Source organism: Nymphalis io, chromosome 5 (assembly GCF_905147045.1).
Source record: "Nymphalis io chromosome 5, ilAglIoxx1.1, whole genome shotgun sequence".
Classification (NCBI taxonomy): Eukaryota; Metazoa; Arthropoda; class Insecta; order Lepidoptera; family Nymphalidae; genus Nymphalis; species Nymphalis io.
In genome coordinates, this window is record NC_065892.1 from 12,413,515 (window position 1) to 12,434,222 (window position 20,708).

The following is a 20,708-nucleotide window of genomic DNA, read 5'->3' on the forward strand; positions in this document are numbered from 1 at the left end:
ATTGATTAATTAATTGAACAGATTAATTAAATAAATTTAAATTAATCAATATTAAATCCTTTTCAATTAAGTATTTGTATGAGTATTTTAAAACTTCACCGGAATCTTCATTTATCATGCCTAAAGGATAGTATTATATGATCTGTGCTAAAAGTAAACACTCTGATTCAGAGCATAAAGGGCTAGAAAAAAATAGTCGTTATTGACTAAACTGATACAAATCCATCAGTCCATTTGTCTTATGCTACCTAGTCGTCAGATCAGGTCATACAGCTTATTAACGTTGTAATTGAATGTTATTACTAGTTATTTTTATTCAGTAACAGACTGTGAATTTCCCACTGCTAGGCTAAGGCCTCCTCTCCCTTTTTGAGGAGAAGGTTTTTGGAGCTTCCACCACGCTGCTCCAATGCGGGTTGGTGGAATACTCATGTGGCTGAATTTATTTTTATACCACCAACACAAGAACGAGATGAATTATAATCACAAATTAAGCACATGAAAATTCAGTGGTGCTTGCCCGGGTTGAACCCACGGTCGTCGTTTAAGACTCACGCGCTCTTACCACTGGGCCATCTCGGCCCTATAACTATGATTTTTCTTATTAAACAAATAATTATTAAGCAAAGATATGACGGGCGGAGATAACACATTCCAAAACGATTATTGAAGTTTGTGTCAGGACTATAATTTTATGTTATTGTTTATTTATCCCACCGGTCCTATATCTGGTTATATATCCTATATTAATTTTATTTGCAAAAAGTACCAGACGGCTGAATGACAAAATCTTATACGAACGACGACTGGTACGAAGATTTGAAAGTTTGTTATCGGTGAGTTCGTTCGCCAGCTATTACAAGTTCGGGGTCATCTTAAACTCATTATAAAATTTCATTACAGAGACATGTTATATTACTTAAGAATACATAATTATACCTAATAATAGCATTCATCTTGAAACAATCAAATGTTATAAAGAAAAATGTATAAAAAAAATATATACAATAAAACACATACTTTCATGAGTTAAATGAAACCGATATTTTTCTATTAAAGATTTACTTTAAAATAATTTCTAAATGGAGACAAAAAACTACCTCTTTAAAAAAAAAGAGTATACTATAGTTTTCTTTTCGTTTGTAATAATTGTTGAAAACTGCCATCTAGTGGCGAGTAGAGACACTTTTTAGTTCAAGTGATTTGTTTTGCATTAAAAACCGTAGTTTTTGAAGCTGTAAATTGAAATTAAATATTTCAAATATTTGTATTGCTTATTTCAATTGTTTGTTAAACATTACAGTACAAGTTTTTTTTATAATTATCAACATCAAGGTTGGTGACGAAATAAAATTATTTAATTTGAAAAAAGTACACATAAGTATATCCTGTCTTAAAAAATTAAACTTAACAAGAATTTGTGTCAAACAAAGAGCTACTTATGTTTTATATTAAATATTTTATAATTATTTATATCATTAATTTCTCAGACAAGTACTTTAAATTATAAAGGAATAAATAATTATTGCTGAATTTCAACAGTTGTGGAATTTTGCAAAGGAAAGGTAAAAACACATGCTCGTTTTAAACGTCACTCACAATTTACTTTTTCTATTGCTCGTTTCCGAACGCACAAAACACAATCGCGGCAAAACTTCGCGCGCTATTTTAAAAATCGAATCGTTTCACAATGACGAATCACTCTCGAACTTCTTTTGGTAAATCGTTGAATGCACTGGCTGGAAGAGACACGTCCTCGGTAGATGTCGAAAGAGTATTGAGTTCTCAGTTGGCGAACGCTGTACAACTAAGAAGTGTTCGTTGTCGCGTGTGTGCGTCAATTATATTTATTACATCGAACTAGTGTCTATAAACAAGCTCGCACAACTTCAAAGAGATCGATCGCTATTTAGGGGATCGATGAAGGAATTCTTTGCTAGGCCGAAGTCGAACCTGTCGCCGCTTCCGCAATGCGTTGCGGAAAATTGAGAAGCAAATACAGTTTTCGTGTAATTTTTTATATAGTTAATATAAAGTTTTTAGAAATCTCATGTATTTTTTATGTTAATAAAGATTTAATTAACTCAACAAATCAATACAATTTTCATAATGGTACATTTTTAATACAAAATGAATAAACAAAAGTAAAATTCACCGGTTGGATACATCTACCATTGAAACTCGAGATGCAATCCTACTCGTAATGTAGTAATAATAATTTGTTTGAATCTCAAAGTAGGCCACCACTTCAGATACGCCCAAACATTCATACGTTGTATTAATTTATTGTTTTGAACTATGAGTACGAAATAATTATAAACATAAATGAAATATTAAATCATACCTGAAAACTTTGTGGCTGAAAGCGTTAAGTCCCAAAGCAAAGTTATAATTGCTGTTTGATTTAAAAAAAAAAAACGTCAAAATATTAAAATGGCGAAAATTTTCCCGTAATGCGCGCGATTGTAGCAAACGACGCAATGGTTGCTGAATAACTGGTAAGGTGTGAACAATTCAGCACAGTTACTGTTCAAGTGTTATTTTTATTCCATAAGCGAATACTGAACAAACATTATCGGATTCACGTTAAACTAAGGTTATTTTAAACTATATATTATAATTAGAATTACTAATGTTATGAATCATTGATACAGTTAGGGATGGGTTATGTAACAAGTGGTTCGTCACTGTTTCAGCTTGTAACTAGATATTCTGTTGTTTTAAAGTACATAGGTATTATTGCGGTTTGAGTGGATCACCATTCAATATAATAAATCGACATTCAATCTTATTTCCAGATAACTTCCGTGGAATAAATCGCTTTGGACGACTTAACAAAACAACATACCAGTTATTTCTTTAACAATTCATAGGATTCTGAAAATTGCTTTTATTTTAAATCACATAACACTTAATTTTTAATTTCAAGTCTGCATATAACCAAGGATTTTTTTATAGAATAGAAAGGCGGACGAGCATATGGGTCACCTGATGGTAAGTGGTCACCAACGCCCATAGACATTGGCATTGTAAGAAATGTTAACCATCGCTTACATCACCAATGAGCCAACAACCTTGGGAACTAAGATGTTATGTCCCTTGTGCCTGTAATTACACTGGCTCACTCACCTTCAAACCGGAACACAAAAATACCTAGTACTGCTGTTTTGCGGTAGAATATCTGATGAGTGGGTGGTACCTACCCAGACGAGCTTGCACAAAGCTCTACCACCAGTAAGTGTATTTCGAATTAAATGATTTTAATTAGATGATTGAGTGATTGAACGAATGAATCAAAGTAGGTATTAATATAAATTCTTATTATAAAAGGATAAAACGCAATAAGTTTATAAATCTAAACTTTCTAATGCCATTGAACTTTGAAAGGTTCACAAAAGGTTTTTTTTCCCATGTCAGTACAATAACCTCACTCATTTGTTATTTCTAAAAGACTGGCATTAATTAAGATTTCGTGGAAAATAATTATACGCTGTAGTAAGCTCAGATGACATTATACATTATACAAGTATATATACTAAGATCATTTTATAATATTTAATTCTTATTTCTACTTACTCTGATAGCGTGTACTTGATCTAGAATAATTTAAATAGAATTTCCGTGTCTGTTTTGACATTTTCTGAGATACTTATTGGGTCTTTGTAGATTCGTGAAATATTACGGAGAAAAGAAAAGCAGAAAGGAAATAACTAATTAATACAATAAAGATAAACTCATAGTTGAAAATAACAGTTACTTCTTTATTTTGTATTCATAAACTAGGCCAAAAGAATCCCACAAAGAAAAATTTGAACGAATGCCTCACCTATAGAAAAGAATAACAATTTTAATTCACTCTAGCTTTATAGTCATTTTACGGCACTTTCTAAGACCCTTAAAATTATTTTATTTCTTTAAAAGGCCACTCACTCACTAGCACATGGACATTGTAAATAAAACAAAAAATAAACATAAATTAACGTAGTAATAATTCCGATCTAAATCATCTTTAACAACTTTTGGTTAATATTCCACTTATTTACTTTATAGTTTGATTTTTCCCTTTAGTCGATGTTTACCGCTTTACTAACAAACCATTTAGGCGCAAAGTAAAGTATATTTCAGAATTGTCTAGACTATAATCGATTGTGATTGAGTAACAAACATCCAAACACGAAAATGTTTACATAAACGGTTTTATGATGATTTTACAAGCCAAATATTTGATAACATAAAAATAAATCAGTGTTTAATTAAATACGCGGGGTCGATAATGTTTTACGGCCTTACTTATAATTACAATGCTCTGTGCCTTCTTCTTTCAAATGTAACATCAATAATGATATAAAGAGCAAAATCAATATTTAACAAAATATACAAGAAACTGCAAGAAGTATAAGTGATGCCTATAACATTATATAGTTGTCAAATATAAATATAATTTAAATTGTTTATGGTTTTGATAACTGCTTATGAATTGTTGGTCAAAAAACAAGAAACTAGCAAGGGACAGTAATCATTCTTTTCTTATCCATTATTATTTGTATTGTATTTGTTATGTTATTATATAAATAAAATATATAAGAATCGTGGCCACAGATTTAACGACGTGCATTTATTTCAAAATATGCTCTCCACATGAATGAACAGCTGTTGCGCCACATTAATATTGTCAACGTAAAGCGTATTGCATGTCGTCGACTAAATATTATTTTAACATTTTGCCCTATATTAAGTATTTTTTATAGTAAGCGTTCAGAAATTTATTTAGCTGAAAAGGCGAGATAATCATTGACGTCTTGATCAAGAACTTATTTGTATATAATTATCTTTTAACCTACATACTATAAAACTAGATGTATTCTGAAAACTTTGTTAGCGTTTTGTAAAACGTAGGGACTTACACCGACATAATAAAATCAATCTGCTATTCCCATTGCTAATACATTCTCATATAAATTTAAAGGTAAATATTTTTTTTAAGTTATCTGGTAAAGAATTTGATAAATGTGAAACAATTTCATTACGTTAGCGTCTAACAATATGATTTATTGGTATATTAAATCTTTGTAACATCGTAAATTAGTCTGTTATATTTAATTAAGTGTTAAAATATAATCAGCAGAATACTCGCGTACAGGTTAACGAATCAAAGCAATCGCAATCGTATTAAATTGAAAGCGATCCAAACTAAGAGTATGGAAACAATATAATTGAGGAAGAATTATTGAAATTGTCAGTCTATTCGGTTTTAAGAATTAATTTTATGATTGTTTTATAATTTATTTACTAATTCACTGTTTGCTTTAAAGCGCTTGGTCGTGAGCTCTTTAACCGTAGTATATCTTTTAATTTTAGACAAAGCGCTGCGATCGTACAATATACATATAATACAAGAAGCTATAACATCTGGATATGTTCAATCATTTTAATCTAACACGGGAACCGGTTGTCGATAAATTGTTTTTCAGAGTAAAATCATAACAAAAATCTTATCCAGAAACAATACTGGATAAATGATTTGAATAAGAGATTCCTAGGGAACAACCTCACGTGCCAAATATTTACAATGTCACTCACGTTTCTATTTGATGCCACGTACGATCGCGTTGATGAAAGATATCGCCTTGATTTGTTCGTATTCTTACATCCGCGATCGAATCAATCGATACGATATTCGTTGTTAAGGTATTAGGAATTTGGCGTTGCAGAAAACTTGTGCCTTTAAAGATGTTGAAAGACATTTAACCTTTTGAGGGCCTCGTCCTAATTAAACTTAGTCGGTTTAGTCTTAATACTTTTTTACTAATAGAGCCATTGGAAATTTAGCGCAGCGCCCTCTAGGCAGGTGCACCAATGACATGAAGAAGCGGGTTCGAATCGAATCTGATTGAAATCGAAAATCGAACAAGCGGCAGCTTTGGCGTACCTCGGGAGAAATCTATATCCATTAGTAGACTACAATTAGCTGAATTATGATGAAGGGTTTTTAATTAACGGTTACCTTATATGTTATTTACTTTTAATCATTTTTGAATGAAAATTATACGAAATATAAATCTACAGCCACGTGGACTGATGACACCGTGATTCAGGCGAGACCCGTACCGCGAACATTAGCGCATCTTGGAAGAAGGCTATGTCCAGCAGTGGATTGTGATTGGCTATTGATTATATTATAAATGAAATAAACAAAAAATAGAACTTTAAGCCATGTCGTCTAAATCCCGCTTAAACTATCGGGGTTAGTCGTTCCTCGCGGCACAAATCCGTGACCACTTATAACTGTAAGTACTAAATTTAGAATATAATAAAAGACAATGATAATTTAATTAATAATTATGATAAACGACATAATTATTACAAAAATAACATTTCATATATCTCGGCAATGTAACAATTATTTTAGAAGTCTATAATAACTCTAATCATCAGATATTCTACCGCAAAACAGCAGTGCTTGTTATTGCTGTGTTCGGGTTTGAAGGGTGAGTGAGTGTAATTACAGGCACAAAGGACATAACATCTTAGTTCCCAATGTTGGTGGCGCATTGGCGATGTAAGCGATGGTTAACATTTCTTACAATGCCAATATCTATGGGCGTTGGTGACCACTTACCATCAGGTGGCCCATATGCTCGTCCACCAACCTATACTATAAAAAAAAACTCGTGTTGAGAAATCATGATAGTTAAAAATAATAATGCGAAAGTAAATCTGGCTGTTTGCTACGCTTTTAGGGCTAAACTACAGGACTGATTTGGATGAAATTTGGTATGAAGCAAACTTAAACCCTAAGGAAGGTCATAGTCTATCCTAGGAATACAAGCTTACTTCACCTTTCAGTTACTTTTGTATTTATAATATTAGATTAGAAGTATAAATAGCTCTTGATGTCATACACGTATCATTACTTTTGTTGAGTGAGTAAGGCACGTAAGATAATTTTCAAATCAACTTGCCCATTCCCCTTTAGAATTACTTTTAAAAGAATTGACGCACTTTATGCAGATTTCTTCTGTTACCACTCACTTACCAGTTATTCAACCGCCAACCGTAATAATTTATTTATATCTGCGAGTTTAGGCCTGTTTTACTCTTCAGGGTTTCCGTAACAGCTTGTGAATGTCCCACTGCTGGACTAAAGACGCTACATGTGGAATACACATGTGGCAGATTTTCAGTGAAATAAGACACATGCAGGTTTCCTCACGATGTTTTCCTTCACCGTAAAGCACGAGATGAATTATAATCACAAATGAAAATTTTGTGGTGCTTGCCCGGGTTTGAAACTACGATCATCGGTTAAGATTCACGCGCTCTTACCACTGGGCCATCTCGGCTCAGGGTTTAACTTATATTAAATTACATTAAAATCGGTACAGTGGTCTACCCGCGAAAACGCAACAGACCTAGTCACTCGTATTTATATATTAGTATGGATTTGTCTCATTCTGAAGCTTAACTTAGTATCAACTGGTAAATGTCAGTCAGACAGACGCTCCGGGCAAAAATAGCTAACGTTATTTCGTAACATATTATTTGTATACATAAATATTACGTATACAATATTGAAATGTACTGTTATATATCAAAACGACATGTTAAATAGATGCTGTCAAATTATTCCAGGAGGATTATTTTGGGCACCCATTTCTTCTAATTATTGCTATAGAAAATATTTTGTTTATATTTAGGTTTTGTAGTGTCTTGCGATGAGTTAGCCTGCGATGTAACTTGTAGCATTTTAATATTTCGTGTGTACTTTAGAATTGTATATTGTATGTTATGTTGGCGTTTTAATGAAAAATATATAAGCTGATATAGCTTACGATAGGATCAGGTGAAAAGTATTATTAGTGATCACTGTTTTTTAACCTTTATAGGTATTATACCTATTACTTTGTTCATTCATTATTTTCATAAAATAGTGTGCTAAGATGTATGTATTTTAAATAAATTTTTTTTTTTTTATAGAATAGGAAGGCGGACGAGCATATGGGCCACCTGATGGTAAGTGGTCACCAACGCTCTTAGACATTGGCATTGTAAGAAATGTCAACCATCGCTTACATATCCAATGCGCCACCAACCTTGGGAACTAAGATTTTATGTCCCTTGTGCCTGTAATTACACTGGCTCACTCACCCTTCAAACCGGAACACAACAATATCAAGTATTGCTGTTTTGCGGTAGAATATCTGATGAGTGGGTGGTACCTACCCAGACGAGCTTGCACAAAGCCCTACTACCAGTGCTATGTATAGTCTTGCGTAATAAAACTAGGTACCAAGCTATTGTTTAAAAGAAATTTATCATAAAAATTTTTTTCGAAACGAGAACGTAAAATCTTTTTATGCAATATTTCTAATTTTTATACATAGTCTAAAGAAAACGGTTTTCAAGGAACTAAACCTATTGAGACTTAAACAATAAAATGTATTTTTGTTACCTGTAATGAAACATTTTTACATTAATGAATTATAAACTTAATGCTGAAAAAATATATTTAAAAAATAAAAGAGCGCGGAATCAGTAACTACTATATATTATATTGGTATACAATACAATACATTTGAGTTTTTTTTACAATTTAAATATATTTAATATTTTAATTTAAATAATAAATAATAAAATGCATCGTCGAGTTTAATTAAACTGTGAACCTACCTTGGAAGAACAAACTTGAAATGGCAGTGGCAAGCGACATTGAATATTATAATTATAATACTTAAGGGTTATATCATCGTAATTCGGTTTTAAGCATTTCACGGTCGAGTTCAACATCAAATTTTGTTTAATAAAGAATAGATTTGCTAATATTGTGAACACAGCCGTAAAGAAAGTTCTGTAGTAGTCATGTGTTCATTTCCAATTGGCAGAATGATATATTAATTACAATTATAATGATATTTCTATTTATATACCTGGCATCGTATTTCAATACATATATTATGTGACTATGGGATTCTTGTGTGATCGTTGTTTGTAATGTTTTTCTGTACCGAATCTTCGCTTCAGTAATCGGATGTTTTATCTGTTATATTATAAATTGGTTGTGTTTAGATAATACTGGGTGTGATTAGTTTTGTATTTCGGTTTAAGGTTATGAGGCAATATATAATCAATACGTAGTAAAATTATAAATGCTATGTCTTTGGCAAAATTCCGAACCCTATAAATAATTTTTCAAGGCATATTCTCATGTCTTAAAAATTATATTTTAAATAAAGATTTAACTTATGAATTGACTTTTAAATAGTTAAATTGGAATTGCAATTTTGATAGATAATTCATTTAATTATTATATCCCGTTTTCAAATGGAATCATTTCACTCTAAATAGGGCAAGCAATGATCAATGCATCAGTAATTATCTCATCAATGACTCACGTTCGTTACCTAAATTAATTGGCAGTAAATCAATCATATGATCTCTTGAATATATTGGGGTAGGTTTAAAAAAGTTTTAATTTATTATTTGCTTATCTATGGATTTGCTTTTATTTATATTATTATTTACTTTGTGACCAGCTGTCATAATGTTTCGTTTAAATGCAAGAATTTTGAATGTTTACAACAAACATATGCCAGAATTAGGCAACATCGATATAATGTATGTTTTATTAAAGTGTACGTAAACAGTACTTGTGTATAATTTGTGTATTAACCGCCTATTATAATTTATTGATTTTCGTTTGACATTTATGTTTTAATGCGCGCCAGTCTTGTTTTATAGTTTCAAATAAATCATAAACAAAGTACAGTTTAATAGTTAGTGATGTGAAAATCTTATTTATAAACATTATAAAATAACAATAATTAATTCATAATAAAAATGCAAGCAATAAATTTCGAAATTTTATTATATATTTAAGCATATAGACATACCTCATCACACGCATGACACCTCGGCTTGAGACGCTCTCCATAATGTCGAACACAGTAGAGACGACCATCCAAAGCACAATAGGCAAGTTCGACAAGCAACTCGTCGCATTCGGAACACGTAAAGCATGCTGGATGAAATAAGGCCTGGAGAGGAAATATAATATTACCGTTAGCGCCATCTTGCGGCGAATAGTTAAATACATTTTTAAACTTCCTAGCGACATCCGTGTTATTGTTGATATATTTTTATTAAATAGATGGCGCTGATTATTTTCTTAGGTTAAATGAGGATGGTTTCATGATGGATTTAAATTGAATGGTTCCATTTACCTCTTCATTAATACGCGGTGCCTGTATTACAACATTGCCATTACGAATCGTCTTAGTACAACCCATACATTCGACGGAAGGACCGTGATGTTGACATGCAAGTCCTGTAACAGATATTGGTTCGCTTAATTTGGCTTTGACACTGATTGTAGCTATTGTCCGATAGATGGCGCTATAGAGAACATACCAATATCTAATGCAATTTCGTTTCGGGCTGCTACAAAATCTTCAAACTGTTTACGGTGGGTGTCGTCTATGTGCCTACAGTGTGCCAGCGATAAGTCTTGCTTCGGAAGCTGTGTAGCTAAGGCTTTGGTTCGCCACGCACGCCACGCAGCGGGGCCAGTGACGCCACCTACTGCGTTTGGAGTTCGTTCCGCCAAGGCTGTCCAGTATAGTTCGGTCTGCAATGTGTAGTACACAAAATAATTAACACTAAAACACATACTCTGTCGCTAAACAGCAATACTTCGTATTGTTGTTTTCCGGTTAGAAACTGCTGAACTGAACGTGAAACTGTAGGCAAAGGACATAACATCTTAGCAGTTCCCGCTAAAAATGAAAGGTTTGCTGTCTGTTCAACTTTATTTTATAAAAAAAGATTATGTAGGTATATAATGATAGCACATCTTGAAAATTACAAATCTAACATTTTTTTATAAAAGAAAGCCATTTATAAAAGTTGTCAATAAAAAACCCTGCCGAAATTCTTTAGCCGGTCGTTCGCAGGTTGTTATTTTCTTTACAGGTAATTGATTATCAAAAAGCAATTGTAATGCTTCATATTGAATAGCTTCCGCCTGCGGCTTCGTCCGCATGTAAGGGGGCGGTGGAGATAGTTATAGGGCAGTATCTTCTTTTCAGTACCCCTGACAACGTATATGCAATTTCATAATGATCGGTTGAGTAGGTAAAACGTAAAAGTGTAACAAAAAAACTTCTTTTCGTATTTATAGTATTAATATTATATAGTATAATGGAATATGAATGTCAAAAATAATTTAATTAAATGGCTGTTTGTATAACACATAAGCGTTTATAAGATCAGCATTGACTCGACATCGACTTGACGACGACGACTCTTCAAATTTGATGGATAATATTTTTTGTTGTTTTATCTATTATTTAATAAACAAAAATTCTGAATTCTTAGTATCTGTTATTTGTATAACTTAACCATTGTTCATAACTAACGTTAAATACGCTATATGTAAAACAATTCATTGTTTGAGTCTTTACTTTTAATAACCGTGTTTATAATATAGTTTAAATATTTATTTTCCACTCTTTCAAATAATTTTAGCACGAGTAGTCTTGTTTATGCCCGGTTTCTGAAGTTCACAATTAAATTGTTACTAGCTATTGCTTCGATATAGTTGTGCAAAGATTAACTTCGGTTTATTGCGTCGCTTTTCTGGATACTCCTCTAGTGGTTATATAATGAAACTTCTTGATGGTAGGGCTTGGTGCAAGCCCGTTTGGAAGGTTAGTTAGTGCAAGACCCCTCACCATATATTCTACCACCAAACAACAATACTTAATATTGTTATGTTCCGATTTGGAGGTTGAGTGAACCAGTGTAACTATAGGCACTAGGATTATAACACCTTAGTTCAAAAGCTGGTGGCGTGTTGGCGATATAAGTGATGGGGAAAATTCTTTATAGCCCTAATGTCTATGGGCAGTGGTGCTCACTTATCATCAGGTGGGCAGCCCATTTGCCAGTTTTCCTAACGAGCATTTAAATTGAAATTTGAACTGCCTGAACATTCGGTGTAAGTACTTTAGTGTGTGAGATATCCAAAACTTACAAAAAATAAATATTAAAAATATAGGTTTTTGTAAAATAATTCTAAAAGGAGAAAAAAGGTAGATATCAAATATTATAATAAAAAATGTAGCGGTCTTACTTGCTTTGGCTTTCAAAGCTAACGAAGTTTAAACCACTGCAAGTTATAATGATACTTAGTATTTGGTCGATTATTGCGTACGACATAACGAGTACCGATTGTTAAGTTTTGTAGTATTTAATGGTTGTTCTATTTTTATTATTTCACATAACGATTGCTATTGCTCACCTGTTTAGCGGTGAGGCCCGGGGGACTGTTGTCGTAAGAAATGTGCCCGCGGGACTCTCGCAAGCCGAGACGGTCGCGCACCGACCCCAGTTCTTCATGGTAAACGGAGTGCTGCAGCCGATCACATCCACACGACTTGCAGGTTTTCCTGAAAAAATAAGAAGAAATTTGTAATGTATGTTTTTTTTTATTGAATAGGAAGGCGGACGAGCATATGCGCCACCTGATGGTAAGTGGTCACCAACGCCCGTAGACATTGGCATTGTAAGAAATGTTAACCATCGCTTACATCACCAATGCGCCACTAACCTTGGGAACCAAAATGGTATGTACCTTGTGCCTGTAATTACATTGGCTCACTCACCCTTCAAACCCGAACACAACAATACCAAGTACTGCTGTCTTGCGGTAAAATATCTGATGAGTGGGTGGTACCTACCCAGACGAGCTTGCACAAAGCTCTACCACCAGTAGTATGTATATAATGTAATGTTTAGGCGAGGCTTTGTATTGTAATTTTTGAGAGCGAGTGACTAAAATTGATTACGATGGATTGGTCAAGCATAAACAAAATATAAAAATATTTGTTGCTTATGCTCTGTTTTCTTTTTATGTATAAGACAAAAGCATGTAATATAATACAGACCGTACGAATTTGCACCATTACGTTAAAATTAAATACAATTGTTTGAATTACATGTATATATATTTCCCTTGAAATTTTCCGCCTTATAACAACAACTTCTCATTCTCTTGTATACAATAAGAATACAAATGTTAAAGCGGAATTTTATTTATAGAAAATCAAGAAAGACCACTTATCTAAAGAAACAGGAATATTTAAAACACAAACTTGTATTTTCATAATTTATCAATTATATAAACCGTTAGTAAAATTCAAGTAAGACGAATTATTTCTGTACCTTATAATGATTTCTGCTGCTTCCTTAACATCGCAATAAAGCGTGTTCTATACATGACATCATTGTTTATAAACAAGTAGGTGTATAAAAGCCTGTCATACAACACGGAGTGAAAACAAATAAGATCGTGTCATCAAAGTATGAAAACAAAATATTCGCTATACACTAACAAAATACACTTCTTAATAATACAGGCAATATTTTAATACTACATTTGGCGTTCTCAGCAATGGGCCATGCCATAGGTAATATTTAGAAGAATTTGAAATTTTTTTTTTTAAAATATCAACTAACCTAGTCAGGTGGCGGTCTGTATGATTCTGTCAAATCCTATTTCAAGCAGTTTATAACACGTATATACGTTTTATCTTAAAAAAAAATATTTTATAACGTAATAAAAATATTTTATAAGGTATAAATAATACTATAAATATATGTTTATTTAGTCTTCATACAATTTAGTTACTTTAGTTTTTGTTTCATTCGATAGACAACTAGCCACTAAACTAAAGAAGTGGTGAAAAGCATAATATTACTGTTTATTCATACTTTACTTATTTTAATGATTTCAAATTAATTTCATAATGAATAGAATTCGGTAAAATATTGTAGACAGGGAAATCTCGCTCGACGAAATTTATAAGTTATATTCAATTCAAACAGATACAATAATTTAATAAAGAAAATTATTAAAAAGAAAAACAAATTTGCAAATAAATGATTATTATTAATTGACTTCTCTCTTTTATGAGGTAACGAAATTCTAGCACACACATCCCAACATTCCTTATACACGGGCCATAGACAAGCGTAAGTAGAGCTAGGTGATGGTATATAAGCCGTGGAGATGTATTAATAAATAACAAATAGTTATTTAACAAAATACGTTTTTAATAATGTTATCATTATAATTAATTGTGAAAGATTAGCAATATAAAAATGTCTATCTTCTCAAATTATTATTATCACGTTCTTTTTTATTATTTACAAAACAATGCCGGAATTGTGAAAGATATGCCACAATTAAAATTTTATTTTATTTTATGACGATATTATCTCATTTAAAAAAAAACAAATGAACAAAATTTAACAAACATGTTAAACATGAATAATAGTATATTCTGTATAAAACCAAAGTTCTTTATTCAAGTAACCACAATAAATATTTAAAAAAAATCATATACGAATTATATAAGTACTTTAAATTTATAAGTTAACAGAATAGATGCATGCACCTTGAATAAATTAATAAGCCTTGAAAAAAAAAAAAAAACATTAATTGTCAAACAATATTCACTCGCGTAACCTTTCGTACTAGAGGCGATATCAGGCGACATATTGATACGTTAACAAAGCGTAACGGTCGCCATGATTGAATGAACACGGTGATGATAAGTGATTCTTTATACCTCTATCTACATCGTTTGTTAATATTGTTGTGACAAATTATAACTGACATTATAATTATACACTTAAGCTATAAAAATTATACGTACGAGTATTATAGTTTATTCTATTCAAGTCGAACACAGAATAGTGTGGCTTGATTTTTACCGATTTATCTAAGGTTGTACTAGGTGTTTGAGACGATCACGGTAGTATGCGCAAGCGATCCCGTAACGTCCCCCGACAAGATGGAGTGGGTACCGCTGGTTTTTTAGTGGGTATTCCGGCGCATTCAGCGCCGGCGAGTCCCACATACCCCCCCCACCTCATGTGGGGGAAACACATAAATGTGTTTTTCCAGCGAGAAAAAAAAAGGTGTTTGAGACGACGTGTTATTCTGTGTGATCACTCATAATAAAACTACATCATTATATAAATTTTTATTTTGTAATATGAACAGTTTTTATTAATTTTCGTTTGGCCTGGATTGATCGTTGTAAGGAAAATAATTAAAATATTTTTAAGTTACTAACCCGCCTAGACTTCGCATGGGTACAATTAAGCTGTTACTTCCGAGATATTTTATAAACAAAATTTACGGAAAATGGAAATCCTGAATGGTAAGTGGTCATTGTTTATCATAAAGAACCACTTCTCATACCGTAATTAGATCTAAGGGATTACTTCTCTTGTGCCAATAATTATACTCGCTCACTCACCTTTCAAATCGGAACAGAGCATAAGTATTTTTAACGGTAGATAAATGATCTATGAGTGCTACCCATCCAGACGCGATTGTACAAAACCTTCCTATCTGTTTTGTATCAAATATAATTATATAAATTATATTATACGTAAAAAAAAAATGCAAAAATCCCATCCTTACTTTGCAATACTAACGACTGCAAATAAATCTTATCATACGAGTCACGCCTTTTTTCGTATAAATCCTCTGAAACATAAAATCCCGTACCGTAACAGCCTGTGAATGTCCCACTGCTGGGCTAAAGGCCTCCTCTCCTCTTTTTGAGGAGAAGGTTTGGAGCTTATTCCACCACGCTGCTCCAATGCGGGTTGGTGGAATACACATGTGGCAGAATTTCAGTGAAATTAGACACATGCAGGTTTCCTCACGATGTTTTCCTTCATCGTAAAGCACGAGATGAATTATAATCACAAATTAAGCACATGAAAATTCAGTGGTGCTTGCCCGGGTTTGAACCCACGATCATCGGTTAAGATTCACGCGTTCTTACCACTGGGCCATCTCGGCTCATAAAATACTTAAAGTAAATATTCCAAGTCGTAGATAATCCACGTATATTATAAGATAAATGAAAATATATTTGTTTTTTTATGATTAAAATTATATATTTTCTTTTCTCAAAGAGCTTATCGATAATTTGAACGTAAATAAAAATTAAAGAGTTTTTGTTATTTTAATTTATCTTTAAAGCGCGCGCCATAAAATATTGAACGTACGGAATTTTTTTAACTTTGATGTGGTCAGAGGAAGCTTGATAGATGATACAGCTTACAGGAAATGTAACGAGTAAACAATGATAGCGCTCGTAATGGTATTGCATTTTTAATGGCGCATATAATATAAAATGTTAACTATGCATTTATGCCTTCATTAAGCTCTCGGTGGTAGGGCTTTGTGCCCGTGGGGTAGGTACCACTCATTCATTACTTATTCTACCGCCAGTACCTAGTATACTTAGTATTGTTGTGTTTCGGTTAAAAGGGTGAATTTTAGCCAATGTAACTACAGGCACAATGGGCCATAACATCTTAGTTCTCAAGATTGGTAGCTCATTGGTAATGTAAGGCGTTGGTGACCCCCTTCTATCAGGTGGCTTATCTACCCGTCCACCTACCTATAATATAATAAATCTATAAAATATTCAATGTACGACTATGGCGTTATTCTGTCGACGACATGATACCATATGGAACGCATTTAATTTCTGACATGAGAAGTATGCTGAGTTACACAGATATACAATAATCCGTTTTTGAAAAGATAACATTTTTAAGAATTCCATTTTCGCCTCTGTAACGTTGGTAGCCATGATTAATGTTATTTTTTTATTATTATGACTAAAAAAGACCCATATTTAATCTATACAAAAATAAATGCCATATAATAAATTACTTATTCTCATAATTTGAAAGTATTTTTTTATAAAAAACAGTACAAATAATCTATAAATTAAAAAGCACTAAATGTAGACGCTCTAGAATTTTACTGATCGTAAAGACTAAATGATTAAAAGCTTTTTGTAACATCAGTTCGTTATAAATTAAATAAACTTCATTATTTATTACGTCAATTTCCTGCATACTATGTTTTAAGACAGAAAAAAAAAATGTTCTATAAGATACTTTGTTACTATCGCCGTGATTTGTGATATCAGATTTATTATATCCTTCAAAGGAAGTATCGTGTGATATTATATGTTAAACTGTCGTGTAGCCCACACGAGAACAAATGAAAATTGTTTCCTAGAGCATTGCATCGTAGTATTGGGATTAGCATGTGTCGGCTAATGCGAATTGTCAATCAGTCTGTCGGTACGACAATCGAGTAACATCGTAGTGGACCTTGAGGATGCGCAATCGACTAAGATAGCTTCATAGAATTTACCACAGTCTAGAAAGAGACGAAGCGACTATTCGGCTATCTGTATTTTGTAACGGTTGGTAATGAGTTAACGAAAAGGCTCTGAAATTTACTATTCGCACGTCGATTTTGTCCTTAAATTGTTGCCTCTCGTAACTCGGCAGCTGAAAATGCTTAGTGCTCATTCTCTACGTCCGTGTGTAGTGTCGAAATTAATTTATCTCTTAAGAGCACAATATAATAAATCTTATTAATATATGCATCTGAATGTCATAAGTGGTTTAAAAATATTTTTTTACAATTTTAAAGAAAGTTTTACAAAGTATCGTTAGTAATTAAAATTAATTGCATTCTCCTGCAACGTATTAAAAATGATATCTATTTTTATTCTTGCAATAAATTTTACTGATGTATTCTCCGAGACTTGATTTACGTTTTACGTTAGGAAGTCAGCCAAGTGAGAATATATAACCTATGAATATATTAGCATTCGTATAAATATGTAATATTCGAAATATTATTTGTTACATTCAAGAATATAAGTTTACTTTTGTATGTTTAAATAATTTTTGACTATAATTTTCGTTCCATTTTTGACATAATTATTTCATGCAAAGCAATCAAATAATTTGATTATCATTACTAACATTACAACGATTAAAAAAATAACTGTTTCAGAAAAAAATCTATGCGTTCTAATACATGTGCGGTTTTCTCTGTAAATGTCGATATTATAAGTTCTTTTAAAGCCGGCATTGCATTCGAAACTCCATTTGTCTATGGGCGTCGTTGCCCGCTTATGATGATCACTATGATGTTCTTTTGACTGTGTATATATATTTAAATGTTATCTACTTTGTCACACACACACACACACACATACATTTCGGATTCATTACAATTAACAGGCGAGAACGATTCTATGGATGGTCCTGTCTCGTTCATTTATTTATTCACTTGGGTAACTATTCTGGCTATTTTCATAGTATTTGACTGTGATGTATCTATAATTATCATGACTAGGATGAAGCAGTGGTTACGTCAAAACGAGTAACAACAACCTTCTAGACCAAGGAGGCGTTGAATAATTTTGTACTGACAAAACGTGTGTATCTTCAGTCTGGTTTATAAATACACTTACCTGGCGCACATCCGATCATAACGTCATCCTGACTATATAATATGACTCCACGCGATACAAATAGGATATTACCATATACCTAAAGTAAAATTTAGTAATTAGTAAAATTTTATTGTGTTTGGTTACAAGTTATAGGAAATTGTTTAAATATATTTTTTTTATTTAAAATAAAATGCCAGTTAAACAATAGGGCTACTAATTTTTTCTTTACATAGACGAGCGCTGCCATCTAGTTAACTTTATTTAAACACCCGATCTAATTTTCATATATAAAATTTTACATATATAAAAACCAAATCAATTTACATATATATATATTATTTCTTATATTGGATATTTTAAAGTCTCTGCTTATAAAGGGGCTTCATCAAACGATGTCACCCTTGCACTTTTATGACTTGCAATAGTTCACGTTCTCGTCATGAACCTAATGCAAGAATATATTAGTAATTTAACGGCGCTGAGTTTTTATACTATATTGCACAACATAAATATCATATGACGTAAGAGTAACATAAATAAATGCTGCTCAAAGGTGGTCTTTTCTATTATAGTCGAAAATCGAAGTGGTATATAAAATAGTAAGTAACAGCCTGTAAATGTCCCACTGCTGGGCTAAGGCCTCCTCTCCCTTTTTTGAGGAGAAGGTTTGGAGCTTATTCCGCCACGCTGCTCCAATGCGGGTTGGTGGAATACACATGTGGCAGAATTTCGATGAAATACGACACATGCAGGTTTCCTCACGATGTTTTCCTTCACCGAAAAGCACGAGATGAATTATAAACAGAAATTAAGCACATGAAAATTCAGAGGTGCTTGCCCGGGTTTGAACCCACGTTCATCCGTTAAGATTCACGCGTTCTTACCACTGGGCCATCTCGACTTTTTTTTAATAAAAAATAAGTTATTCTTAATCTTCATATATAATATCATGTTTTGCTTAATCGCCGATCAGGATATAATGTTTTCTGTAGTGAAAAATGCTTTCCATAATTCACATTAAAAAATGCACTTCGTACGAATCATTGGAATTCAATTAAGAGAAGATTCCCAACACGTCACGGTTCGATGAAAGAATTATATAAGAAGGATAAGACATGAAGACTAGTCTATGTAATAGGCAGGCGCGCTTCTCCCATAATTAAGATGTAAATTAATGTAGAAATAGCTTAAACAGTAAGTATATCCATTAAAAACCCTTTTTTTAAACTTATCGATATTATACCTTACAAAACAATCAGAGTATGCCATTAAGCCCGTTGAAGACGCCGCAGTGATATCATTTAATAAAAGAAAGTGCGCCACGCCTATAGGACAGCCTTTACCTTTAGATTTAAAGGCGACCGGATTCCAAGAATTGATTTAAAGCTATATTTATGTAGATAAATAAAATAACGTCACCTTTTTAAAACATAAATTTTATTTAAAATAAGTTGGCAGACTGGCAAATAGACATCGATAATTACCATTTCTATTAAAAACAAATATTTGTCTATGGTGGCCGTGATGACGTTTCATAAGTACCTGGCAATGAATGTAGTTATATCTAGACAAAACAATTGTGTAATAATGTTTTGTAATAGGGGTTTTAGAGCGTAACTTCATACTGTCTTTCTATTGTACGTATGTATGTCCATGAAATAAATAAGAAATTAAACTGACTTCAATAATAAAGTAAATTGGCTGTTTTATTTATAAATGTAAAATTTAAAAATTTAATTGAAATACACCAAGAATATTAAACGAATTAACTATTATTTTTACACTACTAATCAAATCTGATTTTGGCATATATAGTTTACAATATCAAGCAGAACAGATTAAAGATATTCTATTAAAATTATTTTTAAATTCAAATTATTTTGTGCAACATAACAAACATTGCAACACTTGTTAGCATCTTACATTAAAATTATAAATTAAAAAAAAATAATAACAAAAAGACAAGAACAAACTCGTTCAGGATTAGCGATTATTGCCATAAAAAATCCATAAAATCGATTTTAAAGTATCAATTCACGAATACTTGACAAGTAATAAAAGACGTAAATCAAATGATAAATAATGTTTTAGCTTCAATTTTTAATAATTTGCTTTAAATAATTTTGAATCTAAATTATCTTTTATGATGTGGTTTTTACATTTAATCTCCGAATTTGTAACAATAATTTTATGCACAACTAGCCGTCCATCCTGACTTCGTACGTAATATTATATTATATAAGGATAAAATTCATACAAAATTACAACTCGTATATCTCTCTAATAGTTGAAATTTCCAAAAATTCGTTGTTAGCGGATTCTTATGTTATAAATAAATATGTTCCAAGTTTC

General features: G+C 32.1%; 1 protein-coding gene across 5 annotated transcripts in view; it reads right to left on the reverse strand.

Annotated features, from left to right (window-relative positions):
• LOC126768633 (four and a half LIM domains protein 2) overlaps positions 1 to 20,708 on the reverse strand; it is a 156,659-nt gene that overhangs the window by 36,649 nt on the left and 99,302 nt on the right. For 3 of the 5 annotated variants that reach the window (XM_050486840.1, XM_050486838.1, XM_050486839.1), the window contains 4 exons: positions 12,299 to 12,446; positions 10,408 to 10,624; positions 10,221 to 10,324; positions 9,891 to 10,034 (listed from right to left, as the gene is read on the reverse strand). In XM_050486840.1, coding sequence (XP_050342797.1) covers positions 9,891 to 10,034; positions 10,221 to 10,324; positions 10,408 to 10,624; positions 12,299 to 12,446 — 613 coding nt within the window. Of the gene's footprint in view, positions 1 to 1,595; positions 1,818 to 9,890; positions 10,035 to 10,220; positions 10,325 to 10,407; positions 10,625 to 12,298; positions 12,447 to 20,708 lie in introns of those variants that run through there. The other 2 variants (XM_050486842.1, XM_050486843.1) reach the window with 2 other exon arrangements.